The sequence below is a fragment of the Mercenaria mercenaria genome, chromosome 2 (genome assembly GCF_021730395.1).
Source record: "Mercenaria mercenaria strain notata chromosome 2, MADL_Memer_1, whole genome shotgun sequence".
NCBI lineage: Eukaryota > Metazoa > Mollusca > Bivalvia > Venerida > Veneridae > Mercenaria > Mercenaria mercenaria.
In genome coordinates, this window is record NC_069362.1 from 72,030,974 (window position 1) to 72,057,091 (window position 26,118).

The window sequence follows — 26,118 nt, forward strand, 5'->3', positions numbered from 1 at the left end:
TGAAATATTAGAATAAATATAGGGGTCAGCGATATGTAAACGTCTCGACTAAATCTATCAAAAAAGTCTTATTACAGCAAAGTCGCCACAAATTATGAGTGCTAACAAGTAAGACTCTTTAATTCTGTCTTCATTATTTGGTTAGTAATTACTTTTTAATCTTAAATAAATTATCATGCTGATTTTCCAGTAAATGCTTTGACCCTTATAAGCTTTCGGTATAATAAAATAAATATTGCATTCCTGAGAGGGTGATATGAAAAATGTTCACCCCTCGAAATATGAATATAGACCTCGGCTGGCGCCTCGGTCAATATTCATATATCTCGCGGTGAACATTTTTCATATCATCCTCTCAGAAATGCAATATTTATATAATATATTATGTGTGGATCTTGTGACGAGGTAACGGTGACAATAAAGTTAAGCAATTCTGACACATTCTGGTTTTCGTAACGGTATAAAATAATGTCAGGGGCGGGCGTAGGAATGTGTTTTGCATTGAAGGCGCGTGGGAAGGGTTTCCCTTGCAATGTTTATTTTTTCTCCGAAATATTCATCGGAGATGGTGCTCTCTAGAATATTTTGCCTTAAGTCGTTGTAAGTGCATTTGGTCATGTAACACTCGTGATTGTTGGAGGTATACACATGAAACTGGCGTGGGATGTACACTGTAACTTGATCAACTGTTGCGTCCCTCGGTACAAAATCAGTATACTAACTAGTCCAGGCAGGCCATTTGTACGGCTTATTAGACGTTCTACTGAACAGCTGTATATAAACGGAATTTGATCGATCCTCCTTGTGGTCAATAAATTCAATGGAAACTCGTGCGAGTTTCGTATTATGTGTGCCCTCCCGATGCAAGTGCAACAACTTTTGCTTTCGCGTCGTCAAGGTAATTAAGGAGATCCTGGTAAGTCCAGTTATTCCCAGAACATGTCAAAAACCTCCACAGTACACTGATAGTAAGCGCTGCGACATCATTACCTTCAGATGATAACCTGGTCTTCTGCTGTAGAGTCGTAATGTTGAATGATTTCGTAAATGAGGTAGATATCAGAAAGAAAGTTAAGGTATTTTATGTTCTTCAAGGGCATCCTGTATGCTTTCTCACCTATTACAGTTGGGGGTATTTCGTTTTCTTTTTATAGATCTATTTTCTCACCTGTTCCAGTTATAGACGTGCAAGTTTCAGTTATTTCCACCTTCATGTATACCCAGTATATCTCCTGCTGACGCGTTATGTTTTCGATATCGTCTGCTTTGCTCCCGTGTTTGTATTTTAAAGTTAGCACCGCGAACTTGACTAAATGTTGGGGTCGCGGTTACGGCCCTCACGCGTCTCCTGCTCCCACGCCACTTCTGTACAAAAAACGTACGGTAACTACTGAAATTGCTACCATTCTGAAAGACTAACCCTTTTAGTAGAACTCGCTTATATTTGGTTAATTGTAAACGAGTACATTGTTTGTATTAGAACTACAGCAAGTATGTATAATACGTAAGTCATAATTCCTTGATATCTATACATTACCATCTGCATCGTGAGAAACTGTATAGCCTTCTGTTTTCTGTAACTTGGTGGAATTCTGAAAAATGTACCAACAGTCAAATGTAATCGTTGACAATTAGGAAGTATGTATTCATTTGTGTTTAAAAGTGTGATTTTGCAACACAATGTAAGTTATCTGATAGACAATACTAATGAAGGCCAGATACCGGAATTTTATAAATGTATTGCTGATATCTTTCAATAGCGGATGATAATGTGTTATCACATGCCTCTGTGTAATATACAGTTTAAAGAGACACAACCAGTTTTAAACAGTAATAAAAACAGCGAAGCCGATGTCAACGTTTAAATTCTTGTTTCCACGTGCAAGTAATTCCAGTCTTACAAGTCCGTTTGAACAGAAACCCGATATTTAGCACAGTCCGAATACATAATGCACCTGTCAATATTTTGCCCGCCCGGGGGAGCGGCGGGCATACAAGGGACTTTAGACAGAAGACCATTCCCGACAGGCGGGAATTTGACAAACATTTGATGTACCAACCAGGCTCTAGGGTGGGATTTAGATAAAAAAAGGTTGTCTCTGGGGTGGGGATTTAGACAACAAAATTTTTGAAATGTCAAATTCCCCTGAGTCAGCCCGCCGCCCCCCCCCCCTCCCCACGGACGGGCAAAATATTGACAGGTGCATAATCACATAGAATGCCTTCGCCATGAAGAAACGATGTACATAACGTCCTAGACTAAGTAACAGTTACACAATAGTGTACAGGAAGAGCCGGTGATTTGTTTTGTAAAAAAGGGTGGCTTCTCAATACGTTGCAGAAATTTTAAGTTTTGAGAAAACCTATTTCCCAGGACGACCGAAAGTACTGAAGCAGGACTGAAGAAGTAAGTATAGAAGTCGGTCGTTGATTCACACGAATATATTCAATTAACATGGACCTTTTCAAAGAGCTTCATTCCCTTTAGTTAGTTTGGATGAAATGATAAACAATGATGTCGAAATGATAGGGATGTGGTAATGCAAGATAAACAAAGGCGGATACGGCCATTTCGATTACACAGAGGTTGGGAGTGAACAAGAAAAGCAAAGGTTTGTTATTTACATATATACGTTTTCTTTATTAAGGAATTTTTATTTTCTTGATACCTTTTTGCGTGTATGCATGCACCCACCCAGTAATGCTTTTGGCGTTTCAGTAAGATACGTTGTCCTCAGTACTGTTTTCTTGTTGTGTAGCCTTTTCAAATGTTTAATTATTGACCGCCTGCTACGAGTATGAGCTATAAATTCCAGAGTTTGAGAATACGGAGACGACAAACAAGTCCAGAGGTCGTGGAATCGATCCCTGGATCCAGTGTGATCTCTAGTCGACCAATCCCTGGATCCAGTGTGATCTCTAGTCGACCAATCCCTGGATCCAGTGTGATCTCTAGTTGACCAAGAATAATCACATTTTTATTTCAAAGTTCATTCAGCCACATTCTCTGACATGGGAGGGGGCTGATAATGAGTTTTAAGTTATTAAATAATCGTTTATAACGCGACATCACCTAGCACAAGGATTTTCTTGAATTTCTTCATTTTGCAAGTATCTGTTTTTGATGAAAATGCTACAAAAATGTTGAGCATAGACTTGCCCTGTGATTTCAACAAGCTATTGACATGAAATTAAGAAAAAATGCGCTTTAGACAAAAAAAAATCCCCGAACCTGAGAATTTTTGAATCTGTTTTAAAATTTGTGCGAAGCCTTCTATTTAAAATCGTTTCAAAACTGCAGCATGTCTTTATTTTTTAAAGTTCCTATCACAACCCTTGAGTTCTTTAGAATGATATGTTATTGTGTAATATATTAAGAAAATCATCAAAATCTAGGTAAATCGAACTGTACTAGTATGCAACTGTGACAAAAGTTTGTTTGTATTTTCAGAGAATGAAGCTTGTCATACTTGCAGTTTGCCTGGGATGCATTTCCTGTAAGTTTATATGTTTGCTCTGCATCTTCTGCGCATGCAAAGTTTAGACCAACCGGCTGATTACTTGCTCATAAATGAATACCTTCATAGTTTCTCTTTTCATGCTTTATTTGAAATGACCTACCTTTTGCGTCTAATATAATCTTTGTATTACCGAGGCTGACTTGATAACCTGCTCACTTAAGTATTCAAATCGACACCGGCTTAACAGCAGTCAGTATTCGACCCTTAGACTACATAATTGCTCAGACGTAATTTAAACCCTTTTTATATAGTTTATATATCATTAATCTTTACCCTGCTAAATTTCTAAAATGGACTGGTCTATCATTCAATTTTGGCAGTTCCATTTATTATTTCAGGGTGTTGTTCACTGAAAATTTACTGACTGAATAGCGTGATCAGCAGGCTGATCGCGGTCTGCACTGGTCGCAAAGGCAGAATCACTTGCGCCAGCAGGCTATATGTTAAGAACTTGCTTTTCCGCAGCCCAATCCGCCAGACCTCAAAATGCACCTTTAACAAATTAGTGGCGTTTTGTTGCAACATAAAAGATACAATATTCGTTTTTATACGCCCAAAGGGACATATTATGTTATGACGCCGGTGTCTGTCCGTCCGTTCGTTAGCAATTTCGTGTCCGCACTGTACCTCTTGAACCCCCTGAAGGATTTTAAAGAAACTTGACATAAATGTTCACCGCATAGAGACAACATGCAGAGTACATGTTTTAGATGGCTCGCTTCAAGGTCAATGTCACACTTAGGGATCAAAGGTCGTATGACTTTGTTTCGTGCCCGCTCTGTAACTCTTGAACTGCTTGAATGATTTTAAAGAAACTTGGCACAAATGTTCACCACATCAAAATGACATGCAGAGCGCATGTTTCAGATGGCTCGCATCAAGGTCAAGGTCACACTTAGGGGTCAAAGGTCATACCTTCGGGTGTATATTGCTCCGCATTGCGGTGCTCTTAATGAATGGTGTTCATTTGTTATTTTAACCAATTTTGAAGGATAAGAACAGGAATAGTTGGCTCCGGAATTAAGTAACAATTTTTTGATTGACATCATTTGAAACATAACTAATATCTCTAAATGTAATGTCTAATTAGACGATCATCTCTGATTAGAAACTGTTTTCATTGAAGTGGTTTTGTATGAAATCTAGAGTAAAAACTTTTATCTTCTAAATGCTTAGATAGGATCAGGATCGTCCCATGTCTTGGCATGTATCAATATGTATTCCACTGTGTTATCAACCAGTTATATAATTTATAAGCATTATTGTATTTAATACATATGTATATGTGAATAAATTAAGAAAAAAAATCGGTTTGTTTGGACCTTTGTATACACATTAATATTGAATCTTTTAACTAAATGGAAGGGAATCTTATTTAGTCTCTCTTTAAGTGAGCTTGAATTTTTATGTGAAACATGTAGTTTACAAATCAAAAACAGTTTAAATTAAAATGCCATGTTCTGCTAATCTGCTTTTCAGACACATGTGCTAAAGCACAGACATCTACGGCATCTCCGCAAACGACCGGAATGAGCACATCCAAAACAACAAAAACTAATCCAGGTATGACAAGCGAATCGCCGTCGGAAACAAGTACAGGCCCAGCGGGAACAAATACAACCAAAGCAGGAACAAGTACAACCAAAGCAGGGACAAGTACTAAGGCACCTACTGGGAAACCAGGAACCGGAACGGGTATGACTGTAACAACTCAGAAAACTTCAACCACAACAAATGGTAACTATATTCCCGCATATATGATCAGGTTGATATAGTTAGGCTACATATTTCCTACGCTTCAATTTGATAAAGAATGTCAACTAAAAGTTAAAGCATTTCTAGAGACTTGAAAAAAGTTGTAATTTTGGGTTGGATTTGTGATTTTCATGGTTTAATTTCCTTCAAACGGGCCGCTACAACAGTTTTGCATTGAAAGTTAAAACAATTTGTCTCTCGCTCGTGTACTAAGTACAAAGATATCTATATGCTGCAAAAGGCATGAGCATTCTTTTGTGAAATTATATTTTAAGATGCTGTAGATTTCTGACAGTTGTCTTAAAGAGAAAGCAAAGTCTGTGCAACACAACCTTAAAAATATGCAGAAACGCAGAAACCTCGTTTAAAGTAATTGTGTTTTTTTTTCTTTTCTTTTTTTCAGGAAGTAATTCATTAGTTTCATCATCAGTGTGGACTGTTCTGTTTGTGTCAGCAGCATTTACATACCTTAGACATCACTGAACAAGCAAGACTGGACTATAAAAATAAAACAAAATCTCTCTCAGTGGTTAGACTTTGACATCATAAATCATTCAATTTAAAATTCAAACTTCTCTTTTAGAACGTACACTGTACTATTATTGATATGTCCTTTTAGTTAACCAGTAGCTGTATGTGCGCACAAGCTTTGAAAATGATCCATGTCCAGCTTATTTATATTTTTACATGTTTTTCTGCGTACTCGCTCACCAAGTCAACGGTTTCATTTCAGCTTGTGGTTCAGCCATTGTTATTAACGCATCAACATTTATATTATGTTTATAAATAAACACGAAACGGTCTCCAGGATCGACTTTGGTTTTCATACCGTTGTGGAAAGAGAATGCGACCACAGTGTGTGATACTGTTGGTATCGTAGTGCCACGCCAACGCAGTAAGGCGGAGAGGTTTTAGCTCGTGACTTCGTTTGTAAGAACTTCTATGATGATTTATGCAAGAACACATTTATTTCATAAAATGTCAAGATGATTATAGGGAATTGTGAACATGTGCTATTGTAAAATACATACACTCTTAGGTTCGTAAATCTTTGGTTAATATTATCGTTTAGTGGTGCAATAAGTGTGGATACCGACTAGAAGCTGCACTTCTATTCATGTATTCGACATATTTCTTAGTTTTTATTTGCCTTTGCTTTGAGGGCTAAAGAAAATACAATTTTGGACAAACAAGTTTCTTAATTTATAAGGCTTGACTACACGTATCTTTAATTTGGTATAATGAGGTAGAAAGGAGTGTCCTTAACTAGTTTGCATTATGTAACGGTGTAAAAGTCTTAATTCAGCGGTTTTAAGAATGTTATTAGGAATGTTCCTAACGTTTGCATTAATGGTTATGCTGGATTTTAGAATTTTAATGTGCCTATAGGACGCCTTGCAGTTATTGGCCTTCCTCATTTTCGGTGGTATTTTATAAGATGATAGCTCTATATGTTATGAGATATCATATAAAAAAATGTATTCTATGTAAAGTATTTAACCAGTGACGACTTTTTTATGAGACATTTAACGAAAATAATAAGTGGATTATGGACTATTTTTAATACAAAGTTAATTCTGCAAAGAATATGTACTTCATTGTGGCACATTCTGTTAAAATTTATCATGCTGTACACGACTGATTCTGCCTTTGAGGACGGTTAAGATCATGATGAGCCTGCACATCTGTGTAGTCTGTTCATGATCTGCATTGTTCGCCATTCTGTCAGTATCTTTTTGTAAAGCATCCCTTTTAACAGCTAATGGTACTGTCCAAATTAGCTCCCCTTTTAACAGCTAATGGTACTGTCCAAATTCAGAGATGGATGGACAAGTTCATTATAGAAATTAAGCTGGGAACGTCTTATCACGGTAGCACTCTTACTCGTATTATATATTATGACAAAGACGATCAAGTTGAAATTAAAATAACTTTAAATCCTGAAATTGGTTCAAACTTGTCATCTATATAAAGGAAGATTAAATATAGATATGTATGAGTACTCTCCTTATTTTTTGTTCAGATAACTCTTGTTGATATCAGAATGTTTTCCACAGTCTCCAAACACTTTGAGTGACAATGTCGAAGTTTTTTAAGTGTTTGAGTAAAGAAAGGTGACATCATCATAGTCATTTATAAAAGCTGTTGCATGGAAGGATATCATAGCGGAAATTAATGTCCTCGTGTACAAATATTTGTATACTTGATGCTATCAGAACCGAATCAGCTTCAAACTAGATAATTATATATAAACTAAAACTTGAGTAATCTGTATTTAACAAAGAAAACACGAAACCGTCTGAAAAATATGAAAATCAATGCATGAAAGTTGGCGAGTTGCCGTGCGGTGTGAAGACACGACAACGTAACAAATGTTTTTATCTGTCGTAATTTCAAGTTAAAATCAATTCTCAAGTTGTTTTCCGTTGTTATTATTGGAATTAAGTTTTAGTGTTAAAATTGTTAAAATCTATGTCGTTTATTAATAATAACAATGTCGGTTTAACCCCTAATGAACAGTAATGCTGCGAATGGTTGTTTTCAGCTAGACTTCCGTGACAAAGGTATATAACTGGAGTCACACTGGTATATCATAACCCAGATTGTTGACGTTTTTTTAAAAGGCTTTTCGGTGACGTTTTTGTCTCCATTTATTTAATTTCATAAACATTAAAATTTATTATAAAGTTTGCATTTAATTTTACTTAAATTGTTCGTAGTCAAGGATATAGGGAACTTTATGCGAGTGTTGTGCTGACATGTACCCTGCTAAATGCACTAAACCTCTTCACATAGGCCCACATTTGCCTAATTGAAGAACCCATTAACTTTTTGTCAATTATGTTTTGCAGTTTTGTGCTTCATTTTGTCAAAAATTAATTTGGTTTTGCACAAACTAATGGTTATAGTGTAAACATGTCACGATGCACTAATCTTACACTTAATCCGCTATATCTTTAAGCCCCGTGCAGGTAAGGATGAGAGGAAATTCCTCACTTTCCCGGTTCCTCTCCGTCTATATACCATCTCAACAAGGTTCCCAATATCTGGGAATTAAAGAGTTTACATTAAAAAAGTAACAATAAATAGAAAGACTGTGCGTATTAATCGGTTTGTAGTACACGCGCCTGGTGAAATGTACAAGCAAGTGGATTATCTGCCCTCTTCATATCTTAAATATGTCATAATCACTTACTGTTAAACGCTTTCAAAAAATACAGAGGCCCCAACCGGGTGTCGTAACTATCTATAGGTTATAACACACTAAATAGTTGTTGTTCTTTATTCTATATAACATTGACCTATTTCTAATGACCGCAGCACACATCAGGACCCATTTTAAATTTCTGTAACTTACATTTTCTTGAAGAATATTGTCAGTGCTAACTAAAAATCAAAAGAAAAGTGTGTGTGTGTGGGGGGGGGGGGGGGGGGGGGGGTCATGTTTGATGCAAGAAAAATGATTTCAGTCAAACACACAAACTGCAAACTCAGCTAAAAAATGAGACCCCAAATTATACTGGTGGTGTATGATCTAAGTTTCCATGAAAAATTTTGTCATGTTGTTATTTCATTATGAAAATGCTACCTACATGTCAAGCATAGATCTGTCATGTGATTTTAGCAAAAAAAAATGCAAAGAAAATAAGGAAAATAGCTCTACATAGCAAAAAAACTGAGGACTATTTGTGTCCGCCATTATGCGATTTTTCTATTTAGTGTCTGTATGCCTATAGTTTACCTACGTAAATGCTGTTTGAAAAATAGTGGTGCGATATTTTGCCTTTGATCCGCCTTTCTTGCCTCCTTTCTGGTGTTTCATTCACCTATACCAAATGCGAGCAGATCCATTTATGCTGGACATGACTGATTCTGCCGTTGCGACCAGTGTAGATCATGATCAGCCTGTACATTCGTGCAGTTTGATCAAGATCTGCATTGTTCGCCATTCAGTCAGTATCTTTTTGGTAAGCATCCCTTTTAACTGCAAATGGTACTGTCCGAATTGAAAGATGGTCAAGTTCATTAAAGAAATTTAACAAAGTAAGGGTTAAGCCTATGTAATGTTTCAAAGTTCGTGTTATAAGAAGGGCTGTGGCACGGTTAAGCTAAATGAAAACGACTCGACGCTATTGATCTTTTCGACGCTGCACAGTGAAAAAGGGAAATGAAGGAATTATTTTAAAAATGTAATGCTTATTCTGTATCTATATACATAAGAAATAAAAAAAAGTGTTAGAGTATGCGACCATATTCAATTTCTAAGTTTGAAGAAAATCCAGTAATTTCAAACTTAGAGTGTAAACTTGTGTATTAAAGTTATTACTTGAAGTGCTAAGAAAAGGATGGAGGGGACATAAGTCATGAAAAAAGTGTCGCAATAATGGGCCTGGTTACATATGACCTGGATGAACCGGTGGAATGTTGTTTTTTCAATTTCAAATCCTTTGAATTATTTAGAAATGAGAGTGAAAATCTTCAGGCTGAGACGAATCAGATAGCTTTTGACATGGCTAAAAGGATAGCTCTCATTTAACGTTGAGAAGAGGAATTATAGAGAACTGCAGAGCAAAATAAGGCCACACTTAATGAAAAACTGGTTCCAGAATTATGGGCCTTGTCACACATGATGTAAATTATTGTGAGTAAAACGTTTTCAAGCAACTTCATTGAGTAATTTTTAAGTAACACTGCAAAATGGAACGTGCATCGAAACTTGAACGCAAACTTTAATCTTTATTTTCCGCTTAAGTAAAAACATTAGCATCATTCTCATCATTGTTTACCTCGACACACCCCGTCACTTGCTCTCCTTATACTTCGTATTGTCTTGTACTTTACGACAAGAAAAAATGTCACTATCATCGTTTCGTACAGTTTTCAACCAGTTTACACCGAAGTTATGCCGGCAACAGGTTTCTTACAGTCTTCGACCAGTTTACACCGAAGTTATGTAGGCAACAGGTTTCTTACAGTTTTCGACCAGTTTACACCGTAGTTGTCCAGTTTACACCGACGTTAAGCCGGCAACAGGTTTCGTACAGTTTTCGACCAGTTCACATCGAAGTTATGCCGGAAGAAGGTTTCGCTTTTGAATACAGCCTGAGATAAACTATAACTTAAAATAATTCTCATATATTACGGGCCTCGGTGCAGAAGATGTGATTGCGACATTACATAAACAAATCAAGCCCAATGAGAATGTATTCCTATAAACTCCTCTTAGCTAATCGAATATTTAAATTGAGTAAAAACTTTTGATTACAAGCATTACTGATACCTCGGCATACCAGGTAAGAATATTTATTCACAACACTCCTCTTCTTGGATATAATAAATTTGAACATCATTTTATTGTTTATTAAGAAGTGTGTATATGTTATCATATTTTTTTGTCAACAGAGTAAAATCAGCTTGACATTATGGAAATTTAATTTTACCACATCAAGTTTCTTTTGCCGCAAAATGAGTGACTTTTCGTTTCTTAAGATCAGTGGGGACAGTTTTAGTTCTCATTGGTTCAGATATGTTTGACTTTTGCTGGTTTGAAGATGAAATAATCGGTTACATGTAGGTGACAATTAACGTATGGAAATACATCTAGTATTTTCTATTAAAATTACGCGCGACGTTTTTTGGACAAATGATAAATAACAGTTTTAAGCTAGGTCCTATAAAATTGAGCTTCATGCGTGGGTGTTTTCAAGACACTAATTGTACTTTTCTCACTTGTTTCAATGAGGTATAAATACACATTAAAAGAAATTAAATTGAAATCATTATATGCTCGTGAAAAGTTTTGAATTCATTTTGTAAACCGCTGAGTATTGTAAAGTTAGTTGGCCCGGTATATCTTTTCAAACATTCACGAATTTGAATAATACTGTAAGTGATCATCAAACACAACTTTGTCAGTTTTCCTATTAAGCACACGCAGTTTTAGCTCTTGTACAAACGGATTAAGCGAACAAAATACTTCCTAAACCCACCCAAGGGCTACTTATGGGCTCTGATACCATGGGTGGCAGAAGAATCCCCACTTGAGCCGACACCGAAATCATCGTAAACAGTAACGTGATAGTTATCTTGAATTAAAATTCTATAGGAAGCACTTCAGATAAAATTTGGTAAATCGGTGATCTGTTTAATTATCAAACAATTACGGATTAAAAGATATTTCAAACACTTAATTTCAACATTGAAATCGTTTATGTCAACTAGTTAGAAGATTTTTAAACGCGATAATCACTTTCAATGTTTAGAAGTATATAACAGGTGCTCCGGAGTTGTGGAAAGAGTTCTTACTTGGCTTCAATGTATTTCCAGAGACGAATCAGACAAGTTTTGACATTGCTAAAAGGAAAGCTGCTCATTTAAGTTTAAGAAGAGGAATTGTAGAGAACGACAGAGGACTAACTGTTAAACAGAAAAGGATATAACTGATTTGGGCATTGGCAAAAGAAAGAAAAGACTTTAGCATTGGTAAAAGGATTAACATTGTCATACAGACTTTAGCAGTGGTTAAAAGGATCGCCGGACATTTCGAACAATCTTTGGTACTGGTAAAAAGATTGTCTATTATTTAAAGTAGTCATTAAAGAAAGTGTAATAACACATCGAAAAGAATCAAACACACTTTGGTTGTTAAGATCCTGGAACAACATACATCAGCATTGATATAAAGATAACACTTCATCTAAACTTACAAGATCGTGCACCTTTTTAGCATTGCTGCAAGAATCAAAATTCGATCGTTAATAATTTTGGAATTGTTCTAAATTTATCATGTGAGACTGATAGACAAACAAGTTATTTAGCCATTGAGTCATCATATCAAATATGAAATAAGAAAGATATCTTATTAATCAGTGTATCAAGCGTATGTAAAAAACAAGATATGAGCCGCGCCATGAGAAAACCAACATAGTGGGTTTGCGACCAGCATGGATCCAGACCAGCCTGCGCATCCGCGCAGTCTGGTCAGGCTCCATGCTGTTCGCTTTTAAAGCCTATTGGAATTGGAGAAACTGTTAGCGAACAGCATGGATCCTGACCAGACTGCGCGGATGCGCAGGCTGGTCTGGATCCATGCTGGTCGCAAAGCCACTATGTTGATTTTCTCATGGCACGGCTCATATATTTGTCCGCAACATAAACGTTAATTGGTTTAACATTGTCCCATTCTACTGCTAACATACTTAGATGTCTGAAGGCAAAGAACAACGCGAGTTTGGAGAAATGATTAATTCTACTGATTATAATTTTCAGGAAACGATGCAGGTACCATTTGAAGGTGTTCATACACCGTATCAGTACACCTCTGGTTTGTTAGGATTTCCACCGCCTCCGACCATGATACCTCACCCCATGTGTTTACCAAGACCTGGATTACCTCCCCATTACAGCCAGGGTTATCCCCCTCCACCACCACAATTACATCCGTTCACTCTGGCTGAAAGACTAGCTGGTAAGTCTGTTTTTTTTTTTCATATATAGTGTTTTTGTTATTATTATTACTATTATTATTATTATTATTATTATTATTACATATAAAGTCTGAAATGATCATGAATTTCTTTCATGTTGTCAAGTGTGTGATTCTCATGTTGTTCTTGTCCGTCTGTTTGTTTTACAAATCTGAGGTTTTTGTTCTTGAAAAAGCTAATTTTGGTCCGAAACTTTTTCTCATCTAAACAAATAATTTGTGTTTATCTTGAAAAAAGAAACAACACCATTAGACTTTTTTTTTCCATTTATTGACTACATTTTAAGAACTGAAGTCAAAGGCATACATTTTAGCTAAAATTGGTTAAATCACTTTTTAGGCATAAAGAAATAGCTTTTCCATAAAATGGTTGATTGTAAGTTGAAAATAAAAATAGTACATCTTCTTCTCAGATGTAATTTTATAAAAAAAAAACAACAAAAAAGACAAAAAAAACAAACAAACAAAAAAACAAAACGTGTAGAAATGGGCATTTTCCAACTTGTCTGTTTGCAGGATAGATCTACAGAAAAAATAATGTTCCACTTAATTAAGACTGTTTTAATGTCAGATATTAAACATGTATAATACTCACTACTTTTATTTACTGAAGTGGCAATTCGTTAATTACGAGGTATTGTATGTTTATTCTACATGTATTCAATTCTAAACTGAAGTAAAAGCTGTTCTAAAATACTGTTTTGTAATGTACATTAAGATTATCTGACATAATAAACTCATGATTCTGCTTTCTGGAAGCAAGCATTTTGCACAATGAAACCTTGAAAGTAGAACACGGGTATAGGATACTATCAGCAAACCTCAGGCTTTTCCCGAACCTCGTTGTTAAAATGCATACAAAAACGAGATATTATATGTTTGTTCGTTCTATATTGTAACAAGGAGAAGAAATATTTTATTTCGTTCTGAATTATAGCTCTTCATAGAATTTTGAAATTTATAGGAACTGAAAGTCTTCACTAGTACTGGACACTGCAGACGTTATATGTAAGAGACCCAAACTTCGTTTTAGTCTGTATGTTGGCCAGATGGTAACAGAGGGGATCCGCCACCCATTTCAAAATGATGTGCGGAGCGCAGGTTGATCAAAATATTTCTATTATTTTCGATTTGAATCATATAAATAGGAGACCTCGTTTCTTCCAGATACATGTAAAATGTGGAATGTCTGCTTTCTTTGATCTATTTGTATGTTACAAAATTTAATGTGGTATTCTGGTTTGTATTTAAATATTTTTTTTCTTCAGATATGATATTTGAGGCCCGGTATGGCCCTCACAGAAAGCAGAGACGCAGTAGAACTGCGTTCACCAACCAACAGCTTGCAGCCCTCGAGAAAACATTCACTAAAACACATTACCCGGATGTTGTGATGCGAGAAAGACTGGCTATGATGACCAACCTACCGGAAGCTAGAATACAGGTTTGAATTTCATATAAGTTGATACTGACACTCGTTTAACTTTTAACTCATTATAAAACCGAAACAAAACCCAATAAGTAGCATTTGATTGTACATGTATTACCCAGCTAACTTGTCCATCTTTCAATATGGACAGTACCATTAACTGTTAAAAGGGGTGCTTACAAAAAGGATACTGACTGAATGGCGAACAATGCAGATCGTGATCAGACTGCACGGATGTGCAGACTGATGATGAGCTACACTGGTCGCAAGGGCAGAATCAATCGTATCCAGCATGATAAGTGTTAAAAGTACAGTTTATCGTGTTTTGCATACAAATATTTTAAACACTTTGTTCAGGACAGATTAGATGTGATTTATGATATTTTATCTCCGTGTAAATATATTAAAAGGCAATTCTCTTTCAGCTGAAATTGTCGAATTTTGTTTTGTTGCGATTTATCCTTTTATAATATTCAAAGTGATATTTCAGGACATAAATAGATACTTAATTTTTTCGATCTTCAAAGGTTTGTTCAAGATGCTCAAAAATTCCGTTAGAAACAATGTGATGAAATCTCACTGAATCAATGTCTATCCAGTGATGCTAACCTGTATCCCACTCCTACTGACCGAATTTAAATATGTTACACAACAACGATGCTTGAGATGTCCAGCGCAGAAGTTCAATTTAATAGAAAATTAAATTGTGATAAAGTTCCTCATTCATGTATATTCATAGACTTGGCATTTAAACTGAAAATAAATCTACAAAAAACCTGCAACCATCAGACATTTCAAGGCTTTGATTTCTATGATTTTTTACATTTATATTCAAAGATGATATTTACCAAGACACTGCAGAAGTTAAAAAAGATACATGAAATGTGTTTTTCTTTTTAAAAGGTTTGGTTCAAGAATAGGCGTGCAAAATTCCGTAAAAGAAACAAGGTTTTAAATCTCCCTGCTCAGTCATCTATGTCGGCTGTGCCAGCCCTGGAAAAGACTGGAACCCATTGTTTAGGTGACCCGACAGGGTCCCAAAATCTGACCGAGAAGTTGGTAAAAGATGACACATACAATAACGATTTAGCCGTTGAGAATAAGGATCACAAGTCTGCAGACATAGTTAATATTAAACTCAGAAAAGATAAAGAGATTTGTGATGAAAACCCGCCGAGAATGTTTAATGAAACACCAAAAGGGACATGTCACAATGTTGTTTCCAATGATTATTATGGTAAGTGTTTCATTTCCTATATCTGTTGATGTGCCAATTAGGTTAACATTTTAAATCGCCTAGTGACTTTGAGCAATAAAATCTACTTTGTTTTACATCAACTTCCGCTTGACATCCGTACATAATTTGATCCCGTGACAATAGTTGTGGCTTTGAGTCAGCTTATCTGAAGATTTCCAATACTTTCAGGAGGCGACAACTGTATGTTAAAGGCATCGGTTACAAAGTCAAGGACGCTGTCTGTCGGTAGTGATCATGGTGATGACATTCTGGAGGGCCGAGATGTCCAGTGTAAAAGTACGGTAGCAGAAACTGGAGTGTCCTCGAATACATTTGCTTGCTTTGATAAAAACAGTCAATATGTGAAGATTGAGAGTGCATCGAAAACATGATGTGTACAAAACACGATAGCATAATTAATAAGTGACCATATCTGATAATAATTATCTCTTCAACTGCCGTTATAAAATGTGTATTTTTGTTTTTTACCGAAATTAAGATATTTTGTCAACAAAAAGTGTTTTAGTATTGTCGTATTTTTACGGGATTTTGTTTTGTTTTAGAATTTTACTGACACAGTTTTAGTCATAATTACAGCGTGTTTTTCAACTGTTGATAGTAAATGAAGTTCCCAGGTGCCCCTCGGGGCATTATTTCAGGTATGGGCCCCATAGAAACTATTACGAAATGGTAGCAACGCAATTTGGTAGCGATTACCGTTATTAGACAAATTTATGACGGTCACAAATTTATGACGGTCGCTATCACATTTCTTGAGACACAACGCAGTTTAGTAGTGTATTTCAAAAATGTGTATACTGCAAAATGTTTCTCACGCACTTTATAGAGCTGGGGAACGTGTAGTGTATATATGGTATACCGTACTTCTTGATTTTTTTGTCAAGTTTTTTTTCATCTGATCGCAACAGTGTCGACCACTGCCTACTGATCGCCACAGCGTCGACTACTGCCGATTGATCGCCACAGTGTCGGCTACTGCCGACTGATCGCCACATTGTCTACTGATCGCCACACTGTCGACTGACTGCCACACTGCTGACCTTTTATGGCAAATATAAACCAACTGAGTTATATTGATGACTGATTTATATTAATGAGAATATGGCTTTTGGACTGGTTTGGCTACTTGTACATTTGAATAAAGTATCAGCACGTTGACAAGGAAGTAAGGAAATGATATGACAAAGCCTTATGTAAGAAAAGCAGCTCTAAGTAACCACTGGAGATATGGAAAAGATAGGACACGGATAATGGTACAAGCGGTCCCAATGTGTTATATATATAATGATATATTTTCTTAGTTAAATATCAGATAGACAGAACATTAAAATACTAAGTTCCCGCGAACTTGGCATAAACATGGAAAAATATCTAAAAGGATAAAAGATTAAACTGACGAAAATGTTTAAAATTGAGTACATTACGTGCTATATGTATACTTACATGCATTATACTCATAAGCCGATGATATTCAAATCAAAGCGTTATACAATAAAAAAAACTGACATTCTCTGTAAAATCTACCACAGGTACTCTGCGGCTGGATATAAAGCTGCTGTGTTGGCTACACGCCGTGATTTGACCGTTATTTCTCGTATTTGAAGTTCTTTTCATTTATAGTCACCAAATAACCCATAGTTTTTGATTCTTTAAAATATTAAGAATTTACCGATGATATTTAAAAAAGTGACGCGTGACAATGGTACAACCATGTGATCCTAAAATGGCGACACGCTTGGCAACGCCAGGTAAATCAAATGCTTGCCATAACAAGCAAATTGACATTTATGTCACAGCCTTTAAGAACATGATGAAAGTATTTAATGTATCTATATTTTGCAGTATGCCATTCGTCAAATTCTCTTACTGTACTCAAAATACCGTCAAGTAATTTCATTTTTACATTTTTAGCAGGTGCGAGTCACAACACCAGAAAAAGAAGTCATTTTAGTATAACTGCCTTATTTTTTAGGTCTTTTTTGTTCGTTTTACAAGCAAAATATTTAATATTTAACTACTGAGATAAAAACTTTGTGCAACAAAATTAAAATAACGGCTGATATTTAGCCCAATTTGTGTCTATTGTACCGATAAGGGGGAGTAACATTGTGTTGGAGTTTGTCCTATTGTACATACTGACAAGGGGAAGTAACACGGTGCTGGAGTTTGATGGTAGTCCTGATGCCATTTTTTTCAACCAACGGAAGTGGATTGAATCCGGCTTAGCAATGAAAGCAAAATGACAAAGGTCCGCGAGGACAGGTAAAAAGAGCGGGATTCCCGGCGTGCGCATGTATTTTCAATTTCAAGCCGGGCTCAGTCCACTTGCGTTGGTTGAAAAAAAATGGCGTGAGAGCTACCTTCTCATTTTTTAATATCATTGGAAAATTCTGGATATTTTAAAAAAGCATTTTAATCGAAAGTTATTGGTTATTTGGTGACCGTGTATGTAAAGAATTTCAACAATTTGTAAAAAAATCTTTTTCTTCAAAACCGCTGGACAAACTTTACAGGAATGATCCTTGGATGGCCCCTTTCAGAACTGCCCAAAGAATTGAAATCCATGCAGAACTTTGTTTGCCATGGCAACCGAAAGGAAAATCTTTAAAAAATCTTCTTGTCAAAACTGTTAGCCGGATTTCAAAAATATTTTGTAGAAATGATCTCTAGGTGACCCTCTACCAAAATTGCCCAACCCGTTCGTGTCAGTAAAAAACATAACCGCCAGGAGGGCGTGGGGAGGGGGTGGGGGGAGGAGGGAAGGGGGAAGGGGCTTATTTTCCCTATATGGCCATATTGTAAATTTCAAAAATCTTCTTCATCAAGATTTACACTAAACTTCACAGAAATGATCCTTGGGTGGCTCCCTACCAAAATTGCTCAAAGAATTGAAATCTATGCAGAACTCTGGCTGCCATGGCAACCGAAAGGAAAAACTTAAAAAAAATTCTTGTCCAAAACCACAGTAGCTAGGGCTTTGATATTTGATATGTGGCATCATCTAATGGTCCTCTACCAAATGTGTTCAAATTATCCCCCCAAATATGGCCCCGCCCTGGGGGTCACATGGTTTGTATAGACTTATATTGGGAAAACTTATATTATTATTAGAAAATCTTCTATTACAAAAACCATATGGCCTAGGGCTTTGATATTTGGTATGTAGCATCATGTTGTAGTCCTTTACCTAGATTGTTGAAATTATCCACCATGGGGTCAAAACTGGCCCAGCCCCGGGGGCACATGGTTTTGAATAGAATTGTATAGGGAAAAAACTTTTAAAAATTTCTTGTCTTAAACCATAAGGTCAAGAGCTTAGATATTTATTAATTGGCATGCTCTAGTAGTTCTCAAATAAGATTGTTCAAATCATGATTCTGGGGCCAGTATAGGCCACACCCAGTTGGTCCCTTGGTTTACATAAACTTATTTGCTTTAAAGCAATGGCAAAGAAATTTGGACCAAAAGTATAATGTTTGATACAGATTCAAGTCTCATTTTGAATAGTCTTATTCGTGACCTACTGACCTCTGACCTACTTTCTCATTTTTAGCCCTTCGTCCGTCGTGCGTAGTGCGTCGTGTGTCAACAATTTCCAAAAAAATCTTCTTCTTCAAAACCACTAAGCAGATTTACACCAAACTTCACGGGAATTATTCTTAGGTGGCCTCCTTTCAAAATTACCCAAAGAATTGAAATCCATGCAGAACTCTGGGAGAAACGTTGAAAATCATCTATTACAAAACCACATGGCCTAGGGCTTTGATATTTGATATGTAGCATCATGTAGTAGTCCTTTACCAAGATTGTTCAAATTATCCACCCTGAAATCCATGCAGAACTCTGGTTGCCATAGCAACCGAAAGGAAAAACTTTGAAACTCTTCCTATCCAACACCACAGGGCCTAGGGCTTTGATATTTGGTATGTAGCATCATCTAGAGGTCCTCTACCAAGATTGTTCAAATTATCACTCAAGGGCAAATATGATCCCGCCCTGAGGTCACAAATTTTATAAAGACTTATATAGGAAAAAACTTTGAAAATCTTTTATTTCAAAACCACATGGCCTAGGGCTTTGATATTTGGTGTGTAGCATCATGCAGTAGAGTAGTCCTTTACCAAGATTGTTGAAATTATCCACCATGGGGTCAAAACTGGCCCCGCCCCGGGGGCACATGGTTTGAATAGAATTGTATATAGAAAACTCTTTAAAAAAAATCTTGTCTTAAACCATAAGGTCAAGAGCTTAGATATTTATTATGTGGCATGCTCTAGTGGTTCTCTAACAAGATTGTTCAAATCATGAGATTGTTCAAATCATGGCTCTGGTGTCAGTATAGGTCACATCCAGGTGGTCCCTAGGTGTTTTACATAAACTTATTTGCTTTAAAGCAATGGCAAAGAAATTTGGATGAAAAGTATAATGTTTGATACAGATTTCAAGTCTCATTTTGAATTATTCGTGACCTTCTGACCTACTGACCTACTTTCTCATTTTAGCTCACCTGCCACGTAACATCATGTAGTAGTCCTTTACTAGTCTCATTTTGAATTATTCGTGACCTTCTGACCTACTGACCTACTTTCTCATTTTAGCTCACCTGCCACGTAGCATCATGTAGTAGTCCTTTACCAAGATTGTTCAAATTATCCACCCTGAAATCCATGCAGAACTCTGGTTGTTATGGCAACCGAAAGGAAAAACTTTGAAAGTCTTCTTCTCCAACACCACAGGGCCTAGGGCTTTGATATTTGGTATGTAGCATCATCTAGAGGTCCTCTACCAAGATTGTTCAAATTATCCCTCAAGGGCAAATATGGCCTCGCCCTGGGGGTCACAAATTTTATAAAGACTTATATAGGAAAAAGCTTTGAAAATCTTCTATTACAAAACCACATGGCCTAGGGCTTTGTATTTGGTATGTAGCATCACCAAGTGGTGCTCTGCCAAGACAGTTCAAATTACATCCCCCCCCAAGGGTCCCACCCTGGCAGTCACATGGTTTACATAGACTTATATAGGGAAAACTGTGAAAATCTTCTTGTCCAACACCACAGGGCCTAGGGCTTTGATATTTGGTATGTAGCATCATCTAGAGGTCCTCTACCAAGATTGTTCAAATTATCCCTCAAGGGCAAATATGGCCCCGCCCTGGGGGTCACAAATTTTATAAAGACTTACATAGGAAAAATCTTTGAAAATCTTCTTGTCTTAAACCACATGGCCTAGGGCTTTGATATTTGGTATTTAGCGTTGTCTTGTGATCCACTAATAAGTTCGTTCAAATTATCCCACTAGGGTCAGATATGGCCCCGCCCTGTGGGTCACATGGTTTACATAGACTTATATTGGATTTTTAAAAAAAAAAATTCTTGTCTGAAATTGCAAGACCTAGGCTTTTGATATTTGGTATGTTGCATTGCCTAGTGGTCAACTACCAATATTGTTCAAATTGTGCCCCTGGGGTGAAAAGAGGCCCTGCCCTGGGGGTCCCAAGTTTTACATAGACTTGTATAGGAAAACAATTTAAAAACCATCTTGTCTGAAAGTTCAAGGCCTAGGCCTTTGATATTTTGGATGTATCATTGCCAAGTTGATCTTTAACAAGATTGTTCGAATTATGCCCCTGGGGTAAAAAGCGGCCCGCCCCGGGGATCACTTGTTATATGAGTTATATAGGAAAACTACTCAAAAGTTATCAGATCATATTTCCTAGACTGCTTAATTATAATTACCCGAGGACCCCAAGTTTTTAGGGTCACCTGACTGTGACCTTGACCTACTGACCTACTTTCTTGTTTTTTTTTTAAGATACAGCCTTGAAATTTGGATGAAATGTATAGTTTTGCACACCGATCTTAAAACTGACCTTCGGTGACAATGAATGTAACCCACTGACCTACTTTCTTGTTTTTTAAGATACAACCTTGAAATTTGAATGATATACACAGTTTTGCACACCGATCTTAAAACAGTCTTTCAGTGACCATGAATGTGACCTACTGATCTACTTTCTTGTATTTTTTTTAAGATACATCCTTGAATTTGGATGACTTGTACAGTTTTGCACATAGATCTTAAAACTGACTTTCAGTGACTATGAATGTGACCTACTGACCTACTTTCTTAATATTTTAGCAGCAGTTTGACATTTGAAACATGTAGCTCATATTACTCAGGTGAGCGATCCAACTCAGGGGGAGTTGATCCCAACTGGAGCCACGACCACAACTCGTATTATACCAAGACTGTTATCCCAGATGGTGGATTCGAGATACTGCATTTTTCTTGGAAAAAGGGGCATAATTTGAAGAAATGTTCTGTTTGTTTGCGTAAGCGACTGTAGAATAAAATTCGTCTCATATAATTTCTGCAAATTCTGTACAGTTGCAGGAAATAAAGTAACAAACACTAATTGGAAAGGAAATCAAATTAAGTGTAACTAACCATTACCTTGAGTTATCTGCCCTTGAAAATGACCTAAAAGAGCAAAAAAAAAATGCATTCAAGGGCAGATAACTCAAAAAGTAGCACCGGGACTCCCATTTTTTGCACAAATTTGTTTCTAATATGATGCTCTTTGATCATGCAAAGTTTAGGAAAATTCTCTACGCTAGTTAAAATTTTCCTTCTTTGCCTATATAAAAACCCAAATTTTGAAAGACGTTTTCCCGTGAAACGTTTGATGGATCTTCGATAAACTTTGTCTGCAGCATCATTGTGTGGATGTTTCTGAGAATTGCTCAAATATTTGCGCTTGCTCTCGGCCACCCTTACAACTCCTACACCCAGCACACTGCCTCCCATCAGTTAAAAAGACTTCAAACAACTTCTTCTCATGAACCATTTGATGAATATTCACTAAGCGTGGTATGTAGATATTTTGGACAGACCTTTCTTACTGAACATGCTGAATTCCGCTTGGTGGCACTTGGGGTCGCAAAAGTTAATGAATCCTGAAAACAACTTCTTCTTAGGTACCTTCTTAGGTACCACTTAATGCATGTTCTCCTAACTTGGCCACAAACATCATTTAGGAAAACTGAATTGAGCTAATTAAATTGTGCATCCTCGTCTTCACTAAGGTGCCATCAGAGCTAAAAAGTGGAAACATATTTTTAACGATTTCATGCTAGATGTTCACCGCCTCGGTAGCCTAGTGGTAGAGCGTCTGCTTCGAGTGCTGGAGGTCGTGGGTTCGATCCCCTGCCGCGTCATACCAAAGACGTAAAAAATGGTACTAGTAGCTTCCTCGCTTGGCGCTCAGCATTAAGAGGATAGTGCAGGACTGGTCAGCCCGGTGTCTGTATAATGTTACTGGGTGGGGTATCATGCCACGTGTCTACGGCGTGATATTCCAGTGAGGCAGCACTATAAAGTTGGGCATTGTGCTCACTGCTACAAGTATATGACTGAAAAATTGTTGAAAAAGACGTTAAACCCGAACACACACACACACACACACACACACACACAAACACACACACACCTGATTTGGTCAAAAGCAAGTCAATGGGTCTATATCAGATGAGACTGAATGCCATGGTCCTATTGTGATATATATCATGATAATCTGATATATATGAAAAAGGAAGAATGTTTTGTATGTATACGATATATTTTCTGCCCCAGAGGGAGGTATATAGAAACCGCACTTTCGAGCTACTAATAAAGTTTGTTGGACCGCTTAAGCTAAAACTTTAAAACAATTCAAGAGATTAAAAAGAATCTTTAAAAAAGGCTAAGCGAGGCGAGAAGGTGTATCACTCGCCTGTTCCTCCAAAAGCAATGACCCTTTCCCTTACCCACGGGCAAGGGCACTCATCAAGGGAGGGTGTGCTTTCTAATTACATATCTTGTTTCGCCCACTTTATAATATGAAAATAACATAAGGCAGTATAATACAGCAGTAAATAATTTTGCTATATATTCTATATAGAATTAACTTCTGAGAGCTGTAACACATAGCCAGGCCCATTTCAAGAAAGAATTACTAGCCTTATGTTCATAAATGACCTATAAACCACTAAAACACCAAGAAAAGTAGGGGTCTTATATCTTCTATGATTTTTTTTGTCTGACGGGTCAACACTATGAACTATCTTCCAAACTGACGCATACTGAGAAATTTTCCTCACTTATCAGGGGAAAGAAGTGTGCAAATATTACGATTAAGTCAATTTCGCTATTAGCGTTTTCTCCCCTTGTGAGCAAAAAGCGATAGCGCTTTGAGATCTCTTATCTCAAACAGTGACCAAGTAACCAGACATCATCTCTTACAGGCTTGGTTGTCTGTACAATCAATGAATATGAATAAACAGCATTTTTTTTATTGACACGAACATTATGTGTAATAAGGTTTGTTTACATTACTATAAATTCATATATTTCCTTGAAACTGCTATCAAAATGTCAAGAATAGGTCCTTTAGTGAAATAAAAAACAGGAAAATGCCACTTTAACTGGGAAAAAAGCGGATTTTTTTTTATTTCTTTCCGCCATTACCTGATAGCCTGGAAGTGCTGCTTGATTACCTATTTTGTAGGGATAATACACTTTTTTTTGCAGAAGCCCGCGGGATTGTTTGTGACCGAGACCGAAGGGCTTCTGCAGACGTTAATACACAAAACAAACGTCTATTGTCGCTATTCTTGCATAAAAAACATTACACGACGACTTTATGTATTGTTTTCATATGTGATGACTTGACGATTCCGGTAATTTTTTTATTTACCATTCCTGTTGTTCTTGGAAACGGTAAACATGTTTTAAGGTATAAGGCCCCTAATAGTAATGTTTAGAAAATGGCATTTGCTTGGTATATTCTTACACTTGACCGTGCTTCGCACTTTGTTGCAAATTTTTAAAAACTTTTACCGTGCCGTTTTTTATAAATTTTGTGTAAATTATGGTATTTCCTCAAGCTCAGGTAGAGACAAATTTCAAAGTGGTAGCCTTTATCCAAAACGTTTGCAGAGAATTCATTATACCATTATTTTTTATGAAAGAATCATCAAACTATTGGTAAACAATTAAAAAACTAAAAAATAAAAGTGTCAGTACCATTTTTTCTAGGGTGCCTCAAGTAAACAGATTTAATGAGACAGATTTCTATCTCAAACATTGAAAAATTAAGGTCGAATTCTGCCTGTCTGTTTTGAATTTTGCTCACTTCATTCAAAAACAACTGTGGGGCAGAAGTAAAACCTACCTACATTTCTTCCACAATATGTAATCTAAAGAATGAAGGCAAAATAGAGAACTTTTACCGCACGTAACTCAGTATTTTTAAAAATATCTAACTCTACCCCTTCTATTTCAGAGGTAAATTCACTTTGAACAGCAAGAAATCACTTATCAAATGAATATTTTCCGTTTTTGTACAATAAATCAATAACAAGTCTTGAAAGAAGTAAAAACTTACTAGAAAAAAAGAAAAATAAGGAAAAAAAAATTTGGTCCCAGTGGGGCTTGAACCTACGCCCCCCTGAAAATTGCAGTCAAAGTAGGTTTATGGTAGAAATTGAATACTCTTCAAAAAGGAGATACTCTATTATGGGCCTAATACCTTAAGGTAGCAGATGGCGGTTTTTTTTAGTACTTCGGACTTCCGAGCGATGTGGCCAAGTCAGACGGCTTCCGATATCTTACGAGATGCAGACCTGAAAATAAAAAGATACCGGTTTACATCTTACTTGAAGAAGAAATAAAATACATAGTAAACTTCATACAAAGCATAGATTTTTAAATCCACAAGCCACCTGAAAGACAATTTCAGCCCGCGAAAATACATGACATTTCAGCCCAAATTAGCCATATCTCCAACTGGCCTTAAAATGTAAGGAGAAATGATAGAGCCAAATGGCCACTTGCATTCTGTACTCAGTTTCAAGTATTACTTGCAGAGCTGGACAAAAATACCTGTCAACCGATTACTTTTTTCACTATTTTCAACTGTGTGAGGCCTATATGACATTTGACAGTTCACGAGACGCTCAATGCTGATAGTGGTATATATGCATTTCAAGCAGTTATATGAAAATGATGCCATCAAGCTTACATTCGCATCTGCCAGAATTTCTGCAACATACCATTCTTAAACTTGTTAATCACAAACTCACATCAACAAATATTTCAAACATCAAAACAGCCTTCACTTCAAGGTTTTATCTCTAATGACAGATTTTGACCCTGGCCAATTCGAATCTGTGGCTGGAAACTACCAACTGCTACCTAAATATACGTATCCAGGGCCCAGAAATAAACAACACTATCAAAAGCACATCCTGAAAGTTTTTAAGCGATTTTTTTATCTCTCGTTATTACAAATATAAAATTACTAATAATTGTTCATATCATTTCACAATTTGGTGAACTCGATCACAATTTCAGGAATAATAACTTTACATTCGAGTTATATTGAGTACGGACACAGTTGGAGTACGGATGAGTACGAACGTAGTGTCAAGCTTCCAAGCTGTTGATATAAATTCTTCGAGAAATTAAGATAAAAACGAGAAATTAAGATAAAAACATACCGACTGATACTTACCAAAATCATAAATATGATTCCTAAAAACAAAGAATCGCACAGGTAAACACGCGATTCTTTAACATTCACGGTTGTCTACAAGATCTGAATTGACGCGGAGTTCTAAAAGGGGAG

The 26,118-nt window shown here is 36.5% G+C and overlaps 3 protein-coding genes across 3 annotated transcripts in view; 2 read left to right on the top strand and 1 right to left on the bottom strand.

The window, feature by feature from the left end:
• The window catches only part of LOC123564283 (kelch-like protein 2), a 318,752-nt gene that overhangs the window by 182,232 nt on the left and 110,402 nt on the right, over nt 1-26,118 (bottom strand). The window lies entirely within an intron of this gene.
• On the top strand, nt 2,500-7,272 carry LOC123564286 (integumentary mucin C.1-like). Its single transcript, XM_045357750.2, has 4 exons — nt 2,500-2,612; nt 3,452-3,497; nt 5,001-5,258; nt 5,680-7,272. The coding sequence occupies exons 2-4, from the start codon at nt 3,455-3,457 to the stop codon at nt 5,757-5,759; spliced, it is 381 nt and encodes a 126-aa protein (XP_045213685.2). The 5' UTR covers nt 2,500-2,612; nt 3,452-3,454; the 3' UTR covers nt 5,760-7,272.
• On the top strand, nt 10,758-16,128 carry LOC123562833 (homeobox protein OTX-like). The gene is made up of 5 exons (XM_045355432.2): nt 10,758-11,833; nt 12,546-12,744; nt 14,031-14,206; nt 15,095-15,428; nt 15,618-16,128. Exons 2-5 carry the CDS (start codon nt 12,552-12,554, stop codon nt 15,818-15,820), a joined length of 906 nt encoding a protein of 301 aa, XP_045211367.2. The 5' UTR covers nt 10,758-11,833; nt 12,546-12,551; the 3' UTR covers nt 15,821-16,128.

What these genes read in the sequence shown, in the direction of transcription:
- LOC123564286 (XM_045357750.2), top strand. Translation starts at nt 3,455, where the DNA reads ATGAAGCTTGTCATACTTGCAGTTTGCCTGGGATGCATTTCCT. An exon ending in TTGCCTGGGATGCATTTCCT is followed by an intron (nt 3,498 to 5,000) that starts GTAAGTTTATAT and finishes TCTGCTTTTCAG; the next exon opens with ACACATGTGCTAAAGCACAG. An exon ending in AACTTCAACCACAACAAATG is followed by an intron (nt 5,259 to 5,679) that starts GTAACTATATTC and finishes TCTTTTTTTCAG; the next exon opens with GAAGTAATTCATTAGTTTCA.
- LOC123562833 (XM_045355432.2), top strand. Translation starts at nt 12,552, where the DNA reads ATGCAGGTACCATTTGAAGGTGTTCATACACCGTATCAGTACACCTCT. An exon ending in TCTGGCTGAAAGACTAGCTG is followed by an intron (nt 12,745 to 14,030) that starts GTAAGTCTGTTT and finishes TTTTTTCTTCAG; the next exon opens with ATATGATATTTGAGGCCCGG. An exon ending in TGTTTCCAATGATTATTATG is followed by an intron (nt 15,429 to 15,617) that starts GTAAGTGTTTCA and finishes CAATACTTTCAG; the next exon opens with GAGGCGACAACTGTATGTTA.